The sequence below is a fragment of the Orbicella franksi genome, chromosome 5 (assembly GCF_964199315.1).
Source record: "Orbicella franksi chromosome 5, jaOrbFran1.1, whole genome shotgun sequence".
Classification (NCBI taxonomy): Eukaryota; Metazoa; Cnidaria; class Anthozoa; order Scleractinia; family Merulinidae; genus Orbicella; species Orbicella franksi.
In genome coordinates, this window is record NC_138149.1 from 29,964,177 (window position 1) to 29,984,457 (window position 20,281).

Here is a 20,281-nt window from a genome sequence, read left to right on the forward strand (position 1 = left end):
GTGCACCGGTACCCATTTATATTCCTGGGTAAAGAGAGGGACAGTAAGAATAAAGTGTCTTGCCCAACGCAATGTCCCCGGCCAGAGAGAGAAGAAGATTAAGGTAGATGTTTCAAAAGAACATATCATAGTAGAAAACATTTGATTTACAAAAAATAGTTTCCTTCGTTTTATATACATCATGTTGACATCTTCCGGTATGTCAGTAACTAGTCTCTTACAGGCGTTCATTTAGTTGCAGCGCAGTGTGAAAAACGGCGAGCAAAAGAATACGGAGAACAGCGGCTTTCTCTCACCGCGCTTCCCCTCTATGTTTTCGCTCGTCGTTTACCACGCTGCGCCCAAACTAACCGGAACGCCTGGACGAGGCTAGTCCCGCAGTAACTGTCGCCACTGGATTGCACATTTCTGTCCGGTATTAAACGCTTATGAGATGCAAACTCTATATAAAATGCATCACAAAGTGTCATTTTCATAGATCTATTACTTTATGTTTGACAGAGTTATGTGTGTTTTAGTGACTTTTTGGGAATGAGGACACTTTGTGATTCTTGTCATAAGGAGCATGTATCTCATTAGCCTGCAATCCTGGAGAACATTGTCACCAGAACTAATCTGTAAAGCCAGAATCTTATCTGGTACCCAGCTATCACTCTGTTCGACGGTTGACCGTGAGAGATTGGGAGATCTGAGTTTGAGTTTAATCAGAATCTTGATGGTATTTATTGAAGACGTTTTTTTGTGAGTAGAAGGTAATTTCGATTTCCTATTAATGTGTCGGAGTTTCCTGAGAGGCTCAGACTATCGACAAATTATTTGGAGATGAGTTTCGAATCTGACTTATGTTCAGATTCTTGTTCATACAATGACCTCTGATTGTGTGTGAATGGCTGGGATTTGTAGCCGGAGTAGTTTCCTTCGCAGAAGCTCGTCACGGAAGATTGCGTGACAAGCCCAAAGAGCGTCTGCGTAGAAGGCTACTGGCTGGGATGATTATCTTTTTTTTATTTCCTGAGCTACAATCTTTTTTCCAACCATTGGGTTAATTTGTGCAGTTTTTGATATTGTTGCATACTTTGATGGCTCACTTTTTACGATACTCTTTGTTTGAATTTTGCTGTGCGGGGATTTTGGTTTTGATAATCGTCTTACCAGAATAGCCACATGTACACATAGCGTACCTCATATTTGCGTGACACGTGTCTACGCAAGAATTTTACGTGACAGGACATTATATTTCCATATCCCAGCCAGCGTCGCCAGACTAGCGTCGATCTGTACTGTTTAACGTGCAGTGCTCCATTATCTATCCAAAAGTTCATCGTTAAATACATTCATTGACATTAATCGGGGATTCTCGTTTTGAAGTTTTCAACGATAGTGTCGAGACCGGAAGTTGACGGCTCTTTCACGCAACAGAAGTCACTCTTGCGTAAGTAGTTACTTGGCATACTTTTCGCTCTCGATTCTCAAACCACAAGCAATCTGTTGACAAGAGAGAGGAGGGACAACATGGACCCGTTGCTAGTTCGTTCCACGGTTAATTTTTCAAGATCTTGAAAGCACTTCATTGTGAGTTGGCGCTTCAACAAATTTGAGATTTGCCGTTCCGTGTGATTTGGCACACGGCGCTCTGGTTGTTTAAGCGGAACAATGCTTCTCGAATGAAATGACTGTCCGTAGAAATGATTTATTCAACCAGGAGACGATATGTGGTCGTGACAATTTTCTTCACTTCAGCGTTTTGGCTGACAATAGAGTTAATACTGTTGAGTTATACGAACCGTTTAAACGTTGAATTCTCACAAGCGAAGAATCAACTTCCTCAGGCATGGAAGCCCGTGCTCGCGTCGGAAACCTCATACGAATTGTCGATCGAAGACTTCAGGTCTTTTTACGTGACGAGGATTCCCCCGATTCCCGCTGGACCGGGAGAACAAGGGATAGCAGTCTATAACAGCAAAGACGATCCCGCTGAAGTGAGCAAGGAGAAGGAGGGCTACAAAAAATACAGTTTCAACGAATTGGCAAGCGCTAAGATTTCATTGGAGAGAGCTATCCCCGATAATCGACCGCGAGAGTAAGTTAATTTAAACCAAATGTAACCTTTTCTAGAAAATCATTGCTTTTAACATCGTAGCTTAAGTATTTCCAACACTTTGTTGTTCTTCATAGTTTTGACTCTTCCAGCGGCGAAACAATATTTCGGGCTATAGTTCGCTCAGCCTTAAAATTGATGCCGGAATAAAATATTTATCAACCTGTTTTACGGCGATCAAAGATCAAATGGTGGTTGTTTGAAAATATTTTGGCGCAATTTTGAATAGAGTTTGCTTTATTTGAATGTTCTAGCGGTAGAAGTGAAAGTTACAGTTTTTAACAGACCACACATTTCAAGGTGGTCAGCATTGACTTCTGTAATGTCTACTCAGTCGTGGAATTATAATACTGGTGGTTCTTACAGATCGAAGACAAAACAGTTGGTGATCGGCAACAAAGGATGCAACCAGATCGAGATTTGTCTTAGTAAGGCACGCAAAAGCAACAAGAAAGCTATAAAGGATAGTATTCTTCAGATTATCTGAACGGAATGTTGATTAATACGCTTCGAGTACCTAAATTTTCCGCATTAAATTAGCAAACACATCGACAGCCGTGTGATATGTATTTCTAAATGCTATCTAGCTACATGTATTAAGCGGAAATTTTATTTTGACTACGAATTTTTAATTCTTTAATTCTCATATTCGTCAGTTCTTAACTCCAAGAGAAAAGAGAACATTTAATACTCGTTTTGCTTTCACTTCCAGTTCTTCAAAGCTCAAGATTTACGCAATTCGAATATGCAAATTATAATCCAACTTTGTAGTCGTGTCACGCTACATTGCTAATAATGTGTTTCCGGTTGTTTTCCTTCACAGGTGCCTAAGTATCAAGTACCCAACAAAGCTTCCTAGCGCCAGTGTTGTCATAATTTTTCACAACGAAGCGTGGTCGACCCTTTTACGAACAGTGCACACAGTGTTAGCCCGGTCGCCGCCGGAGTATTTGAAGGAAATAATTTTGGTTGATGATCATAGCAATTACGATGGATACGGTGAGACTGTTTGTCCACTTCCGGTTACTTGTTATCAGGAGAGTAGAGGGGATCTATCTAGCTAGTTCATGGCAAAATAAATGGGGTAATATTTCAGGGTAAATCTTTAAGTGTGATATAATTAATATTTCGGTCACGGCAGTGAAAAAGAGTCCCGTTTACAACAGGCCAAGATGGGGTTTAATCCCCCATTTATATCAGCCGACATATAACTTGTATTTTACTGCCGTATCGTACCTCAGTGAGGTCGGCAATTTTTTACTGATAGCAGCTGGGGTGTGATAAATACAAACTGATGGCTGAGAAATCGCTGAAAATTTGACTGATAACTGATTTCCCATACAGTCCTTTGGAACAACGTGCTTCGCTCCCATTGGCCCGCCCTGAACCGTTCGATAGTTCCAAAGTAAACTGACTCGCAACAGTTGTGTGTCTTAGACACAGGTGTGAAAAGCCTTAGGAAAACACAGAGCTACTGCTACTGAAACGCACAAAGGATGTTATAGTCTTCTTTTTTGGCGAATGACAGTTATCACTGTTTGAGTTCACTACACACTTCCCCGACTGATGTATGGAATCAAGACAAACGGACCGATATTTGATATCCTGAACGTGTTAACCCACGAACAAACCATATATTTGTGAAAATAAATCAAGGCTTTCTTCCCGGCCTGTCTGTTATGCAATAACGATCATGTTATAAACAACATCGCAGCGAGACGGAAATTTAAATACTTACTGGCAAGCAAGCGTGGTCCTGATATAATATTGCCTGTACATCACACTCTTTTAGAATTTTGCATAAGGAGGGATTTAAACTGAAAAATACCGGCCCCGCACTGTTTTCTTTCGACTTTTCTCTTTATCACAGCATCATTTTTATTGTCTTCTAAATTAAACGCGGGGGTTTTGCGAAAAAGCTTCATCTCAAACAACAGATGACACCCGGTGCTGTGGTGTTTGTTTGGTTCTGCAGGTGTTTCAAGTGCTTGCCGTTCTGAGTGAGTAATTACAAAAGTGTCGCCATTCATTTAGAAGGAAAAAAGTTCGCAAAGCAATTTTTCCTTAGAATTCTAAATAAAAATGTCGAACTTGTAAACTGTGTCTTTGCACCATCGCCTCAGGAAATTGAAATCTTCGTAAGATAATTACGAGTTTCTTGTTTTGAGATAGGATGGCTTTTGCAAAGCAAGTCTTAGAATTCAATGAAAAACCCTTGTTTGTTTTTGTTTGCACTCAAAAATTAAAAGCACCCGAAGAAAACAATGACAGAAAAAGGTCGCACTGATCGTATCGAATTATTTCCTTATCATCAGTATTATCAGTAGGTGAAAAAATTAAAATAGTCGCCTCATGAAATCTGTGAACCACAGTGGCGTAATCCAGGGGATACCTTAATTGTGTTTGTGGCTACTCTCCACTGTCGTAATTATCGCAGAAACAGACATGTGTAATGTTTGTTTACCATTTTCTCAAATCAAAATTTCGATTTTAAGGTAAACAGGGTGGTGGTGGCTGGTTTGCTCGGCTGGATAATTTTACACCCGAAAAGTGAATGAAAGGTCTTGAGAGCAGCCGAGCAGAAAATTTGTGTTCTTGTTCCAATTTGATTTTACGCATAGCTAATTTAGTACCAAGCTAGGTTTCAGGCCCTCCGAGTAGTGGAATATGATAAAGAGATTCGAACGACAGAGGAAGTCAATAGGCCATTTCCAAGCTAGTTGCCTTGCCTTTTGCCTTTGTGTCAAAATGAGGCTTCGTGCGAAACCATTCATATGAAAAGCGAGTTCCGCCTACAGGTTCATTTTCATTCCTGATCAAATCAAACTCATTTTCATAAGACTCACGTGCGTTTAGTCAAAATTCTAATAATTTCCCAAGTCTTTACCTCTTATTCTCGGTGACAAATAACGCGTACAATCACGGCCTTTTTACTTGTTTATTAAATCGAGAACTCCAAGCATTGAAATAAACTTTTAAAGCCGAGATCTTGGTACTGAGATATAGGAAATCTTGTACCCTGGGTACGAGAGGTTTTTTCTCGCTCGCGGCGGACGGAAATACTTCGCTTAGAAAACCCCGGTTTTCGCGCGGGTCACAACAGAGACATGATCAACACCGGAAACCGCGCAAGAAAAACCTCTGGTACCCAGGGTACAGATATTGCCATCGCATTTGTAATTTCACATGTAAAATTATATATTAACGCTGAAATTTCGCTTTTATTTCCTCTTAATCAAGTTCATTTGACCGTTTTTCCGCCATTCATTTAGTACGTAGTCCGTGTCCGTCACCAGGTGCGCTGTACCGCCTAACACCAACAAAAAGTTTCGTTACATGAAGGGCGGGCAAGTTAGAAGTCATTAACACTCGTTTGGACGCGTATTACCATACTTTTGAGTTATTACGAAATATCTACTTTACAATTAGATTATGAGCTCGAGATTTCTATGAGGTGATAGTTGATGAGACCGAAGAATTCTAACTGAAATTTGCTTCAAACAGCGATTCCAAATATTTCTGGTCTTAATATTAAATTTCTCGCTTTAGAGAATTCCCGCGGACTGAGTTCTCAATTTGACATTATCAGGTGTGCGAGCGCTTATCGGTTTCTTTCAAAACATTCGAGTTTTTTTTATTCGAGAAACCGTGAATGTCCTTTTTCAGCCTTCCCAGGAATTTAACTATCCTTTTGTTCTTAAATGTTCTTTCAAAGCTTCGGGGAAACGAGAAAACGTTGAAATTTTATCGACCACACCAAGCCACTGAACACTAATGGCTAATAGTGTACAATGGCTCAGCCAATCAGATTGCAGCTTTTGCATTAGTGCTCAAGTAGAATTCTACTAAACAACGTTAGAATTAGGAAGGAATTCATGATGATGTATATACCTTATTACACGAAATTTTCGCGACACGCTTAGTTCGCGATTTTGAGGCGCGCATATTTTGCGACACTTAAACTCCGCGATTTTGCGAAAATTTTGTATTTTGAATTACTTAAACCGACTTCGCGTTTTTTTCTTCATTATTTATCTCCTTGGCAATGTTACTTTTAACATGTCCTTGAATTTAGTAAACCGATTTTAGCGCAGGTACAATAACGTCAAAATTAAAAAAAAAAAAAAGAAACGGCGGGACTGTATGTCAACAGTAACAACAAAGCAGCTCTCACAATCTCCACAAGAAAAGTTTTCTTCAAATCGCCTTTAAAAGAGATATGTTCATAATTCAGTCGAATAAGGAGGACTTGACAAAAGTTCTGTACTTAAAACCACTCTTCATCTTAACTCCGACAGCGTTGATACTTCTAGCTTCTAGCTTCTAGCTTGATGTTTTGCTTTCAAAGTACTGCATCATGGATGGTGGTGCATCATTCGCGAAATATTTCAAGTGTTTGTTCTTAATCTGCCACCAAAACAAATAGTTCTTTTTTGGTTTATTTCAACCTTTGTGATCTTTTTCTACTAAATATAATTTATGCGTTCTTTAAAGTGTCGTTGGAGTATTGACTAAAAACAGTCAAGCTGCTTGATTGTGGCCTTCGCTGCTCGTCTCACTTCTCTGATCTTCCAACAATACAAGATCGGGTTTAAAGACGAATTAAGGTAGAGTAGAGTCTCTGTGGCTATCCAAACCAAGAGATTGTCTATTCCGATAAAAAACAACAAGGCCAGAATGCTCCAGGGAACATAGCAGGCAGCTAATGCCAGCTGCACCCACAAAATGCTAGAAACTGACTTTTTGTATCTTGCTATGTTCAGTGGAATCCCTCTTCCGTTCGCTTGTCCTTGGGGACTGACATGATTTTGTAGGCGGGTTTGTTGATGTCGTAGTTTGAAGTGGATTCTCGTGTAACAGAAAATCACAATTAACAGGGAAAACAGGAAGAGACCAGACACTGCTTTCAAGAAGATGTTTACACTCCAAATCCGGATCGTTCCGGCTGAAGCATTAACTAACCAAAAACAAACTATAGCTGCTCGAACGCGCCTTAATGTTACAACAAGTCTGTATCTCATTCCCAACAACAGGGCGAGAAGTCTGTCCACACTAATTGCGGCTGACGTTAAGAGGGATACTCCAGTCAATATCCAAGTTAAAACGTTATAAGATTCGTGAACAAAGGAAAAACCCGTCCCTTTTACCTCTGTTATGATAAGCAGGATGAAGGTTGCAAAGAGTGGTTGGGCAACCAGTCCAACACAAAAATCAGTGACCGCCAGACATCGAAAGAAGAGTTTCGTCGGAGGATAAATAGAAGTGACTTTATGAAGGGCAACAAGGATCAGAGTATTGCCCAGAGATGCGGTGATGGATAGAAAAACGTTCAAAGCTAAAAACAATTCAAGTGTACCGAATGATGGGCTGAGTGTGTGGTCCAGTTTGCTTGTGAAGTTTCCGTCTCCAGTGCTGTTCGCCATTGTTCTTGTGTGATCAGAAAATTGAAGTCGCTGTAAAGATCGCTCTTAGATCAGACCAGAAACCTCGGTCAGCTTGAAGTTAGCAGTTAACGTCGAATTTCACTGCATGTCGCTGACAACACATCCATGCAGTTGTCCTTTATAACTGTTTTGCGCGTCGTAATTAATTTTTAGATTACAATTAAGGCTCCGGTGTGTATTGGTTTGATCTTTTAAATTTGCCCCTTTGTCTAGTTTTTTACCTGTAAGAAGTCATGTTTGGGCTGAAATTATTACTCAATATTGACGTCTCGCATGTAGATTGAAAATTAAAAATAAAGAAATGCGAGATGTTAGATAATGAAAGAACAGAATTGCACGTGTTAGTAAGGATCGAAAGCCGAATAGTGTGGGTAACAGAAAGTTTAAGTTTTGGCTCTGATTTAGGGACGAACGGTAAATTTTTAAAACAGCTATTCCACAGACCTAGGGTAAATGATGGTTTAAACTATGAACAGCAGCTGAAAAAATTAAATAGTTGGTCATCTTGCCAATAGTATAAGCCATTTTTCAAACATCTCTGTTTACAAATACTAAAGGCTTTTAGTCTTTAAACTGTTATCAAAAAACCCCTAGCTGTTGTTTACAGTAGATAAGATGGGAGTATATTGTCCTTATTCCATCGGCGGCAAATACTTATCACATGAATTTCCATAACGACTTACAAATGATAAGTATAGGTAATCGTATAAATGCGAGTCCAAAAGGGACTTACAGTACGAGTGGTATTTGAAAAATCTCTCAAAATTGCACGAACCTTTACGGGTAGTGTAAATCCTTAATTTGTCAAGCCTTCATACGATTACTCATTTATTATGACTGGGAAAATCACGAAAGCACGCGCGTTAATTTGCACTACAGTGCAAATTTAGAATTAACGGTAAATTGGCCAGCTCTCAGCCAATCACATTGAAGGAATTTTCTCAGTTGTATATATGGATATATAAATTGCCACCAGCCTATAAAGAAAAAAAATGACAGCTGATCATGTCAAAGCACTCGCTTTTTACCATTTTTACTCCGAACAGCGCGAAAATTGTAAACAGATACCGTAAATCCTCGAATTAGCACCCCCCCTCGAATAAGCGCCCCTCCTATCGGCCGAAATTTAAAATAAGCGCCCCCCTTGAATAAACGCCCCCCTCCCCTCCCCCCATTTTGTGGACGAGTAACGAGACAACAAAGGGTGTATAGTTTTCGTCATGTAGTATTAGATTTGTACATTGTTTCAGTCTGTGAACACGTTTAGTAACACGTTGAACACATTAAGTACTAACGGCGCCGCGATTTAGACTTTAGGATCAGCTTTTTATGTCAATAAACAGCTTATGTTGGTGTTTACGCGCAGATGATGTATTAAAAAAATGATCATGTCAGGCTACGATTTGGGAAATTAAATAAGCGCCCCCCTCCCCCCCCTCCCCCCCTCGAATAAGCGTCCCTTCGAATAAGCGCGTCCCTTCTTATCCAAAATTTGAAATAAGCGCCCCGGGCACTAATTCGAAGATTTACGGACAACGGTACTGTACTAAGGTCTAAAGCTCACTGGATTATGTCGCACATCTTCCAAATCGATCTTTATTTGCAGTCATTGGTCTGAAATGAGGGGTTTTTTTTCATTTAGTTTATAACGTAGAAAATTTCTTCATTTTGACTGGCTGAGATCAACCAATTTACCATTATTTTTTTAATTTGCATTGTACAAAGTATCGCACATGCGTTCGTAATTTTCTCAGTCATGTAATGAAATGAGAAAGATTTTCCTGACATCACTCAAACGATTACCTATACTAATTGCGAAAGATACTAAAGTTGCGCTGATGTATTTTGTAGGCAAGCTTAGTCTACTTGTTAACGCTGTCTTGCGCCGGTTCTTGTATTGTTAATTAAATTTTTTTTAACATACGTTGATAGCTACAGTAATTACAGCGATGTATTACGTTTTAGTGTGCCTTTGGATATTTGCTCTGTAATTTTTCCGTTGTGTGTCAAAGATTTACTTCTTATCAGCCGAGCAAAGAACATAATAGCGCTCATGTTCCTTTAAAATTGTTATGCCGCATGTTTCCGACCGTTATTATTTATGGTATCAACTAAAAGTATCGTGCTTTATTGGTGACATTCAACTCGGCGCTAGCTTCGCCGCAATATTTATTTGGTCTTAGAAACCAAACGTAGGCGGCCGAGTAGTCTGTGAAGTTTTTTCTTTTTATACATCACTCACTTCTATTTTCATGCTGGCTACCTTACCTATTGATGAAGTTTATTTACCTTGTACCACTGAAAAGAAGACTTCCCGAGCCTCGGGAAGGACTTTTTAAACTGCCATCAGGCCATTAGTTTATCTCTTCTCTTTACGTGCTTTGGGTAAATAATTGCTTAATAGAGGGTCTGTATGAGGGTCTGTATGAGGTTCATGTCCATCCGTCCGTGCGTCCGTCAGTCAGTCAGACAGTCAGTCAGTCCGTCCGTCCGTGCGTCCGTCCGTCCGTCCGTCCGTCAGTCAATCAGTCAGTTCGTCCGTCCGTGCGTCCGTCAGTCAGTCAGTCCGTTCGTCTGTCCGTCATTCAGTCAGTCCGTCCTACCGTCACTCAGTCAATCAGTCAGCCAGTCAGTCAGTAAGTCAGTCAGTCAGTCAGTTAGTCAGTCAGTCAGTCAGTCGATGGGTCGTAACCCGTTTTTGGTAGTAATTCCGCTGACCAAAGTATTTCTCGAGAGGGACGACATTTGTCAGACCATTCTTGACAAAATGGCTGCTAAAGCGAGGAACTGATCTTTCGCGTTTGGATGCGAAGTAAAGACTATTTGGTATACAACTAAGCTGGGTTTATAATTCGATCCATCGATAGCTTTGACAGCGGCTTTTAACCGAAACGTTGCCAAAAATCATGTGCGAGGGTTTCACGCACGAGAGGTGTAATTCTAACACGAATTATTTCAAATTCCCATACTGTCTCATTTTCTTACATAATTACATTACTTTTATGGCTAGAACCTTTTTATTTTCCAATGCCTATAATATAAACGCGAAGCATCCGTTAGTAGCTCGGGAGAAAAAAAAAAAGGCTCGCACGAGAATTTGAACTGCGACCATTCCAGCCCGCCACCTTCAGATTACCCGGCTGAAATTTGACCACATCGCCAACTTGCAACTGATGAATTAATTATGAAGAAAAACATTCATAAACTCACAGATAGCCTAATTGATTGACGACCACCACTGGTTAAAATGATTCGCATAGCGAGCTTACAGCGAGCGACCACGCATTTAAATGGCAGTTGTTTACTGTTGGAAATCACTCAATATGCTAGCCAAATGACCTGTTTTACTGGCCATGTTATCTATTCATGGATATTTTAAGACGCTGGACGGGTATTTCTTTCTCACTCTCCACTGAGGTCAGGAGATCGCTTGGCGTGAAGTCGTAAAAGTCATGTGACAAAGCGCACGGTTTGCAGTCTAAAACCGGGGCGATGCGCCATTTTGGTGATTGGTGCGTCAATCTTTCGCAGAATGTTTCAAGCTTTTCTTCTTAATCTGCCACAAACTAAAAATTTTGGTTTCTTTTTGGTTTCATTCACCTTTAAGATCATTGCCTACTTAATTTAACGGTTATTTTAAAGGGTACCTGGATTTGAAGATAACTTTGAGCACGATCATTTTACTTTAAATCCTCTTTCGTTCACTATTTTTATACATTGTGCTATTTTTCTTGGCAACCGTAAGTCAACCCACACAGCTAATTATCTAAACACAGTTAAGCTGCATTATTGTGGCCTTCGCAGCTCGTCTCACCTCCCTGATCGTCCAACAATACGGGATCGGGTTTAAAGATGAATTAAAGTGGACAAGAGTCGTTACGATTGTCCAAGCCATGTCCTTTTCTATTCCGATTACAAACAACAAAGCCAGAATGACCAAGGGACCATAGCAAGCAGCTAATGCCAGCTGCACCGACAAAATACTAGAAAGTGACTTTTTATATCTTGCTATGTTCAGTGGAACACCTCCTCCGTTTGAACGTCCTTGGGGAACATTGTTTTTTTTGTCGGATTCATCGATGTCGTAATTTGAGGTGGATCCTCGTGAAACAGAAAATGGAAGTTACCAGAGAAAGTGTCAACACGATAAAGGCAAACATAAAAGTGATATCTGTTCTCCACATCCGAATCAATCCAATAGAAGCACCAATTAACCAAACACAAATTATAGCTACACGGACTCACCTTAATGTTACGACATGTCTGTATCTCAGTCCCAAACACAGGGCGAGAAGTCTCTCCACATTAATTGCGGTCAGCGTCAAGACAGATACTGCGCACAAAATCCAACTTGAAACTCGAGAAACTTCGTAAATATAGTACAAAACGTTCTCGCTCACCTCTGTTACACGAGACAGGATTTCGGTTGTATAGAGTGGCTGTACAAGAAGTCCAACGCAAAGATCAGTGACCGCCAGACATCGAAGGAAAAGTTTCGTCGGTGGATAAATGGAAGGGACTTTATGAAGAGCAACGAGGATCAAAGTGCTGCCCAGGGATGCGGTGATGGATAGAAAAATGTTCAAAGCCAGCGCTGTAAAAAATTCAAGCGTTCCCGCATATGGTGCATTGACTACTTGCTTCAGTTTTTTTTGTGAAGTCTCCGTCTCCGGTAATGTTCGCCATTGTCTTGATTGGCCAGAAAATTGAAGTTACTGTAAGAGCGCTGCAAGTTGACAAAAAACCTCGGTCAGGTTGCAGCTTAATGTCATCAGGCTGAAAATTTCATATTTCGCTGATAACACATCCAGTTGTCCTTTAAAACTGTTTGGCGCCTTTGTTAAGTTATTTTTGTTTTGATTTGAAGGGTGCGGCTATTAATTTTGCCGATTCGTCAAGTTTTTAACATGATGAAGTCGCATTTGTGCTGGAAAGTGAGATAGTTTTTGTCAAGAATAGTTAATTGGGAAAATAAAGACAGTTTTTGAAGCTGGTAATTACTTGCCACATGAATGTCTGAATTGCTTTAAAAATATTGATGCACAAATTTCCAGCAGGCTAAATATGAGAAATGACAGCTGTTTCAGATCAAAAACACTTGCGGAGGAAATAAAAACACGAAAAATGAAAGTTAAGTCTCTGCTATATTTCACTCCGAACACTGGAAATTGAAATTCTACCAAGACCTTAAACCCACTGGATTATGTGGCATATCTTTATTTCCACCCCATTTTGTTCATTTGTTATATAACTTAAGAAAATTACTTTATTTCCATTGGCTGAAGGCAGCCAAATTTATCCTCTCTTTTTAATTTGATTTGCACAGTAGTGCAAATTAACGCGCTTGCGTTCATAATTAACAATTATTCAATATTTAACAATTATTCCACGAGCTAGTAGTATGGTAATCAACACCCCACTAAACCGCATCTCCTCCTTTTGAGTAATTTTTGCATTTTGATTTCATGTTTTCAGCTCATCTCGACAAAGAGCTAGAATCTTACATCGAACAGCTACCCAAAGTTCATCTCGTCAGAGCAAAGACTCGTCAAGGACTGATTCGCGCGCGACTCATTGGCGCTAAACAAGCGAAAGGAGAAGTGCTCGTCTTCTTGGATTCTCATTGCGAAACTAACTACGGTTGGTTAGAACCGCTGCTGGCAAGGATCGCACATGACAGGACAATTGTTGTAACCCCGGACATTGAAGTTGTTGATTTAAGAACGTTTTCTTACGCCAAGGGTAAAGGAGGCTATAATAGAGGGATTTTTAATTGGGAATTGACGTTTAAGTGGAGAGCGTTGCCGGATTATGAGAAGCAGCGGCGAAAAAGCGATGCCGATCCCATCAGGTAATCAAGTTTATCTTCTCCCTGTCAAATTATAGCAATATCATTATCATCATCGTCATTTCTATTTTTGTTGTCACCTTTAATCGTCATAGTTGTTATAATTATCGCCATTTTCTCGTTTTCGTTGTTTTAATCGTTATCACTAGCATTGTCATGGTTATCGTTACTCTTATCTATATTTATTATTTATCTTTATTTATTTATACATGGAAAATTATCAGTTACATACTGTTATAAAATATACTGATATAGGCAACAAAAATAGACTGGTTTACATCCGCATATTAGAGCTCCGCTTAGTGTCCGCCCATTAAAGCTCAAAAATGTGGCTTTTGTGTATAATTGGAATTGTCCGTTTTCGAGAGTTGTCCTGCTCTATGGAGAAACGTCTGTCCCGTTAGTGGAGTGACAAAGTTAAAAAACTTCCGAATTCTTATCTTTAAAATATTCCTACCCTTTGTTAGGTCTCCCACAATGGCCGGCGGGTTATTTGCAATCGACAGAAGTTATTTTTATGAAATTGGTTCTTATGACACTGAAATGTCTTACTGGGGAGGCGAAAACGTGGAAATGTCATTCCGGGTAAGTTATGGACCTATTCGATTCTTTGCATAGATTAATCTTCGGTAGGCCGTTGTGTCGTTCTTTCTTTAACGTTTAAAAAAGTCCATATTTCGGCCGTTGTATCAAAAAACCCAGACCTTTCAACTGGATCGTCGCGCTTTCGAGATACTATCGTCTCCCAGGCGCTCAGTTAGTTGGGGCGCAGCGCGAAAAAGTGGCAGAGCGAAAAATGGAGAGAGACCTCCCCGCGCCGCGGTTCACCCCTATTTTTTCGCGCGCCATTTCTACCGCTGCGCCCTATTAACTGAACGCCTGGAAGAGTCAATCGAGATACGAGAGACTGTTCTTATGTGTTCAATTCTGTCCACAAGTGGACTCTTCAACAATTATCACAGACTGGGCGGAAATTCTCTCCTCATCTTTGTTACCAACCTTGGCTCGAGCACATGCGTTCGAAATAAAAGATACGTTTTCTAAAATATTTTATTTTTTAATTTTTGAACAAGGAAGTCAGAAACGTTACATTGATCCAGATTTTTCATTAAAAAGAGCTGAGTTACGGCATTTTGAGTTATTTTGGCCACCTATAGTAGTTCACTAACAAAGTAAATAGTGGTTTGCTAAGAAAGAAAGACACAAAGGAGATAACAATAAACCTTAAAGGAACAAGGATGGTTAAGGATGGAGAAGATTAACACGGATTACAAACGAGGTACTTGAAAAATTTAGGCTAAACTTTTCAAGATGCGCAAACCGTGACGTAGCTTATTGAACTGTCGTTTTGTCTTTCAGATATGGATGTGCGGGGGGTCCCTTGAAATCCTGCCTTGTTCCAAGGTCGGTCACGTGTTCAGAGAGAGCCAGCCGTACAAGATTGGTGAAGGAGCTATTGACAAGAATAACATGAGATTAGCGGAAGTCTGGATGGATGAATATAAAGACATTTACTATGCCATGAGGCCACAGCTGAAAGGAAAGTCTTTTGGAGACGTATCGGAAAGAAAGGCTCTCAGAAATAAACTGAACTGTAAAAGTTTCAAATGGTATCTGACGAATATCATTCCTGAATTGGATGTCCCGGATATGTATCCTTACGGACGAGGGGAGGTAAGGGGCTTCAATGTTCAACGTTCGAAAACTATAGCTATCACACGTTATTGATTATATAGCGAACTTGTTCCAAGGCGCTCTTGATTTCTACCTTGTATCTTTTCCCTATGCAAACGCCATTTGCATTGGTAATTTGTACTTTGGGGATTATCCAAATGAAGGTATAAAAGAATTTACACGTGTTCCACTTTATCACTCTACTCGAAGTCTCGAAAGCGAAGCGGTTGGCAACCCAGCATCCCACCCAACGAGTAAGTCTGGCTTGATCTCGCTGTCCGCTACTATTTTCGCCTGGTCTTGGGCTTGCCCCAGGCCAGTTCGATTCCCCATAACTTATTACCATGTCATTAATACCAATACCCAGGGAAGAATAATACACTCTTGTCAGTCAGGTTTATGAGAGTTAATGCAGATCTGCGCCAGTCTCTCAGCGACTCGGAGAAATGGCGAAGGGTCTGTGAAGGATACTGGGTACAATACAGGCATCCTTACTCTCAATCAATCTCGCGGCCTGTTGTGAGATTATTTAAACTAATCAAAGTTTAAATTTGTAGTCGGTTCTATCAAGTTCGATTGGGTTACCGTAACAACAACAGTTTGAAAGAAAAGCTACGATTTTTTTTAAAATTACCTTATTCTCTAACAACAGATGGATCTTTTTTTTTTTCTTTTGTTTCTGTAGGTTCGCAATCTTGGAACCAACCAGTGCTTAGACACTATGGCAAAAAATGAACCCGGCGGAGAGCCCGGCATGTACATGTGCCATGGAATGGGAAATAACCAGGTAAGGACAAGTTTCAAATGAGTGTTTTAAAACCAGAACCAATGCAAAGCTTGGACAACGGCCGCGGTAAATCATAGAAAACTAAACAACACAGTGAACCGATAAGAACAAGATGTAAGGTCCGGTTCATACGTCGCATTTCTGCCGTGTCGAATTCAATTCAATTAAGTGCGGCAGAAATGCGACTGTGGATTCATACGTCACACTTGTGTCGCACTTAATTCAGAATTTATACTGTCGGGTATGTCGGCAAGCGGAAAATGTTTTAAACGTAGAGTATTCAATATGGCGGACGAAAATACTGAGCGACGAAGGACTTTAATTTTGCTAAAAATTGTCCGCCAATGGAACAAGAAGGAGAAGGCTGACAACGGAGCAGTATGTGTTGCAATATGTTCAGGTTGCATTGGGTCGAGAATGGCCAAGTTTCTTCTTTTTCTTTGGCGGGAACACATTTACGCATGCTCATACATTAACATAATGTATGCATTAGATTCGACACGGCAGAAATTCGACGTCTGAATCGGTGTCCCATTTCTGTCGGATAATGCGACAAAACCAGTCGAACGTGCGGCAGAAATGCGGCAGCCGATTCAGACGTCCAGTTTCTGTCGAATTTAATTCGTTGAATTGAATTCGACACGGCAGAAATGCGACGTATGAACCGGGCCTAAATTAACCCACCCTGTGCATAACGCTGGAAAATATCAGTCACGAAGTCGGGAGAGGTTTCGATTTTGCATCTGAATGGTTCATTTAGGCGGTGCAAGGATTTTTTTTTTAAACCAGTACAGCATTGTAAAACGGACTAACCGCGGCCTTTTTAAAAATCGCTCAGTTATGAATTGTTCAGTTCAGGAATTGCACGGTTTCACAAGATTTTTTACGAAATTGAAATATAAAATCCCTTGCAAAATTAAGCTTGCGCCAAAGCGACTCTCCGCGCGTTTTCAGGTCTGCCCGTGCTGCAGTCAATTTCCGCCCTCGTCATTGTTAGCCATTCCGCCAGTATTTCTGACCATCGATTAACGGCTGTCATTATGATTTCAACTTTCTTGTTTCTTGTAGTTTTTCATGTTCACCAAAAAGCAGGAGTTCTGGCATGATGATCTTTGCCTGGATCTAACGAATGGCGACCCAAGCACGAAGGTCCAGTTATATAACTGCCATAAACTGGGCGGAAACCAAAAGTGGGAGCATGAGAGGGTAGGTTCCACTTAGCACAAGGAGGCTCTCGATTTGTTGGTGACATGGCAAGATAGCTTGGCCCGATTGGCCTTCGTGCAACTGTAAGACGCAAAACAGCGTCCGAAGATGCGCGAAGACGAGAAATGAGCAGGAGACGCCTTTGTTCAGTTATCGCGCATCCTTGGAGCTTTCCTTCAAGTGTCGCGCTTGTAATTTCTTTTTCACATGCTAAACATTTCGGTGCGCGAGCGTGACGTGTGCATCAGCGAGAACCACCGCTTTATTAAGGTCTGCAAGCTTTAATTTGAGTCTCACCTGTCCGTCATCCTTCTTTTGTATTAACAGGATGGAAGAATTCGTCATGCCCTCTACCAAGTTTGTCTGGACGTTGAAGGAGAAAGCTTGGTGGTGCGAAAATGCGATGACCGGCAAACACAGAAGTGGAGATTTACTGCCTACCCTGAGGAAGACAGAACTAAAACAAATCAAGAGAAAATTTTATAACCCTAACTTGACATTAGGGTAATATTCTTACTAGTGGTTTTCAAAATACAAACTTAGTTTTGCAATATGGTATTATCTAACAAAGCGTAGGCACAATGTTAAAAAGCGCTTTTTTGAACGCATAGAACGTCGAAAGCAAATTTATGAAGTTCTGTGTTTGTTTTAATTTTGAGCCTTTTTATTGGTTAAGATGCAGCTCACTTAAGCCCATCAAAGCAATCACGTGCTGTTCTATTTACCAATCATGTGGAAGTAATGCCAAAACTTCCCCGCGCTTTCAACGGGTTGCATATGCATGTTTTTGATTAGCCTTCTGATTGGTCCTTTGCATTATTTTAGCTTGTTGTGATTGGTCAGCTATAGTTTGCTTTAGGTTTGGTTCACTCAGCTCCCACAAATTAATTAGAAATCTCTGCTCGCGAGTACTTTTTAGTTTATCATCTCGGTGTTTGGCCCGTTAACGACTGTTTACCGTTATTCTTCGACTTTGACAGGGTCTGTTAACCGTGACATTGGTTGATTTCGCAGTTTTAGTTATATTAAGTTTGCAATTCTGTTGACAGTCAATACAATAATTAAGTACTTTATAAATAATCCATAATTTATTACTCGAAAGCACTTTCCAACACCTAAGTTCAGTTAAAAGTTCATGGAAAATTGTTGGGAAAGTCTTTTAGACATGTAGGGTACTGGGGATATTGATATAGTCAGTTCTATGCCATTTTGTGAAGTTTTTACTGAAGAGTTTGATTGAAAAAGTATAATCGTGCAAAACGCGCATTACATTTCATAATGGGCTTTTTCACATTTGTGTAATTTGATCGTACGTGGACCTGTGGGAGTAAATGAGGATTAATAATGGTCAGATAAATATATTAATTATATCCCTTAACATTATTTTTATAATGGTTTATAAAATTATCATATAACCTGCGATCTGATGTCTCGTTGGTTTACTCGAGGGTTAAGGTGATTCCTTAGTATTGCATCGCACATCCCTACTGCGCACGATTTTCGCGTCATTAGCGCGCGCACATGAGCGCGTGCGCGTACAAAACGTAAGAGATTTCCCTCAAACTAAGCTCGATAGCGAAACAAATTAAAAGCTCCTTTTCCCGTAAACGAGCACGGTGACCCCCACTTTTTATTCCGTAAACTCAATAAGAATAATACCCTCAATAACTGAGAAAAAAATTAGCAGAAATCTATAGCTACTTTTTTGGCAAATTAAATAACGGGCCCAACAGCGCATGTACAAATTATGTTTCCTTCAAAGGATAAAAAAATGCAGGGTATTTGAAGACATTTTTACCGGGACGTAGATGAATAAACAATCAAAGAAAGTCAAACTCTGGGATATAACACGCTGCATTGAAAAATAATCGAGCTTATTTGTTGCGCACGGAGATTACCAAGTCACCTAAATAACCGTATTTGTCAGCATTGTGGCGTGAAAACAAGCACGGTGACCCCCTCTTTTTACTACATTTTTAGTATCTCCTTGTCCTGTAACAACAGCATACCAAGTTTCATCCGAAATCTATGGCTGGTTCTTTACTAGGGAATCACCTTAAGCAATATCTGCTTTTTTTAAACATCTATTTTTGCTTCTCTGCATTACGCGTGGTCTGTACCAATCTCCCTGCTAGCGAATCTTAAAGGTGCTCAGTCACGGTATTTTGAGTTATTTTGACCACATATCAAATTACCTTTAAATTGATGGAACCCTGGAAATAATAGTTTAGTAAGATAGAAAAACACCAAAGGAACAACAGTAAGTCATAAAGGAACAAGGATGGTTAAGGATGGAGAAGATTAACACGGATTACAAACGACGAACTTGAAAAATTTAGGCTAAGCGTTTCAAGATGTGCAAACTGTGACCTAGCTCCTTTAACGAATGTGAGCCAAACATTTTCGAGGTCTTCGTTCAGAGTCGGTCTCAATCTTTCCCCATTGTTAGGCATCTTTGATCACTGTTGGTGTTCTTCGTCACTAGTCAACTGTTTATTATTTTGCGGTTTACTTCCAACTTATAGGGAATTTTTTATAACACTCCTCACAAAGTAACTTGATTCCTGGAATGTATTAAGACACAAGCCCTTTGAATACGCGCTTAGCTTTTGTACACAACTGGGGAAATAGTTAGTTCACGGTAAATAAAGTTAAAATTTGTTTTACTTCATGTCATGTCCGGCGATTGTTGTGTGTCAGGCTCTATGATTCGATAAATAAAACTGTGCCAGCTATTTCGTTTACTCGTGATACCAAGCGATATAAGTTGAAAACTGGAAACATCTCGTATTGATGTTCTAAATACCTCTGACTAACCGAGCTCAAGGGCCTTACTACAAGTTACGGACACTGTTTTTCCTATTGATTTATGGCCCAAGCGCGAAGCGCGCGGGACAAAAATCGAAAGGGAAAAACGGGGATCCGTAACTTAAGTACGGACCGAGAAAACGAAGTTAATAAGATATTTATTATATCTCTACTGTGTGTCGGACGGGTTCGGGAACAATTTCTGACCCACCTCGAAAGCAAAACGAGTCAATCTGAAACAATTGTTAAGTGTCTCTCAAGTCGTTAGATGGTTTTAATACACAATTTCAGAAGTAACAGAAAGTTTTAAATTTTTACTAGCTAAAAAAGTTAAGAACACCTAGCGATAAATCACGGAACATTTTGGCAACAAAAACAGCGTTAAATTTCAGCGGGCCGTACAGTAGAATATGGCC

At 40.1% G+C, this 20,281-nt stretch overlaps 2 protein-coding genes and 1 pseudogene across 2 annotated transcripts; 1 reads left to right on the top strand and 2 right to left on the bottom strand.

Annotated features, from left to right (window-relative positions):
- The first annotated feature begins 754 nt into the window (after positions 1-754).
- LOC145488091 (polypeptide N-acetylgalactosaminyltransferase 13-like) lies at positions 755-18,479 on the top strand. Its single transcript, XM_081466875.1, has 8 exons — positions 755-2,080; positions 2,922-3,097; positions 13,018-13,393; positions 13,858-13,975; positions 14,750-15,064; positions 15,750-15,851; positions 16,920-17,057; positions 17,385-18,479. Exons 1-8 carry the CDS (start codon positions 1,686-1,688, stop codon positions 17,541-17,543), a joined length of 1,779 nt encoding a protein of 592 aa, XP_081323001.1. The 5' UTR covers positions 755-1,685; the 3' UTR covers positions 17,544-18,479.
- On the bottom strand, positions 6,270-8,981 carry LOC145488126 (adenosine receptor A3-like). The gene has a single exon (XM_081466918.1). It carries the CDS (start codon positions 7,519-7,521, stop codon positions 6,610-6,612), a length of 912 nt encoding a protein of 303 aa, XP_081323044.1. The 5' UTR covers positions 7,522-8,981; the 3' UTR covers positions 6,270-6,609.
- On the bottom strand, positions 9,720-12,989 carry LOC145488125 (adenosine receptor A3-like; annotated as a pseudogene).
- Positions 18,480-20,281: the final 1,802 nt, after the last annotated feature.

Excerpts from the sequence above, each read along its gene's own strand:
- LOC145488091 (XM_081466875.1), top strand. The coding sequence starts at position 1,686 with ATGATTTATTCAACCAGGAGACGATATGTGGTCGTGACAATTTTCTTC. Across the intron at positions 3,098-13,017 it reads TAGCAATTACGATGGATACG|CTCATCTCGACAAAGAGCTA; the intron begins GTGAGACTGTTT and ends TCATGTTTTCAG. Across the intron at positions 13,976-14,749 it reads ACGTGGAAATGTCATTCCGG|ATATGGATGTGCGGGGGGTC; the intron begins GTAAGTTATGGA and ends TTTGTCTTTCAG.
- LOC145488126 (XM_081466918.1), bottom strand. The coding sequence starts at position 7,521 with ATGGCGAACAGCACTGGAGACGGAAACTTCACAAGCAAACTGGACCAC.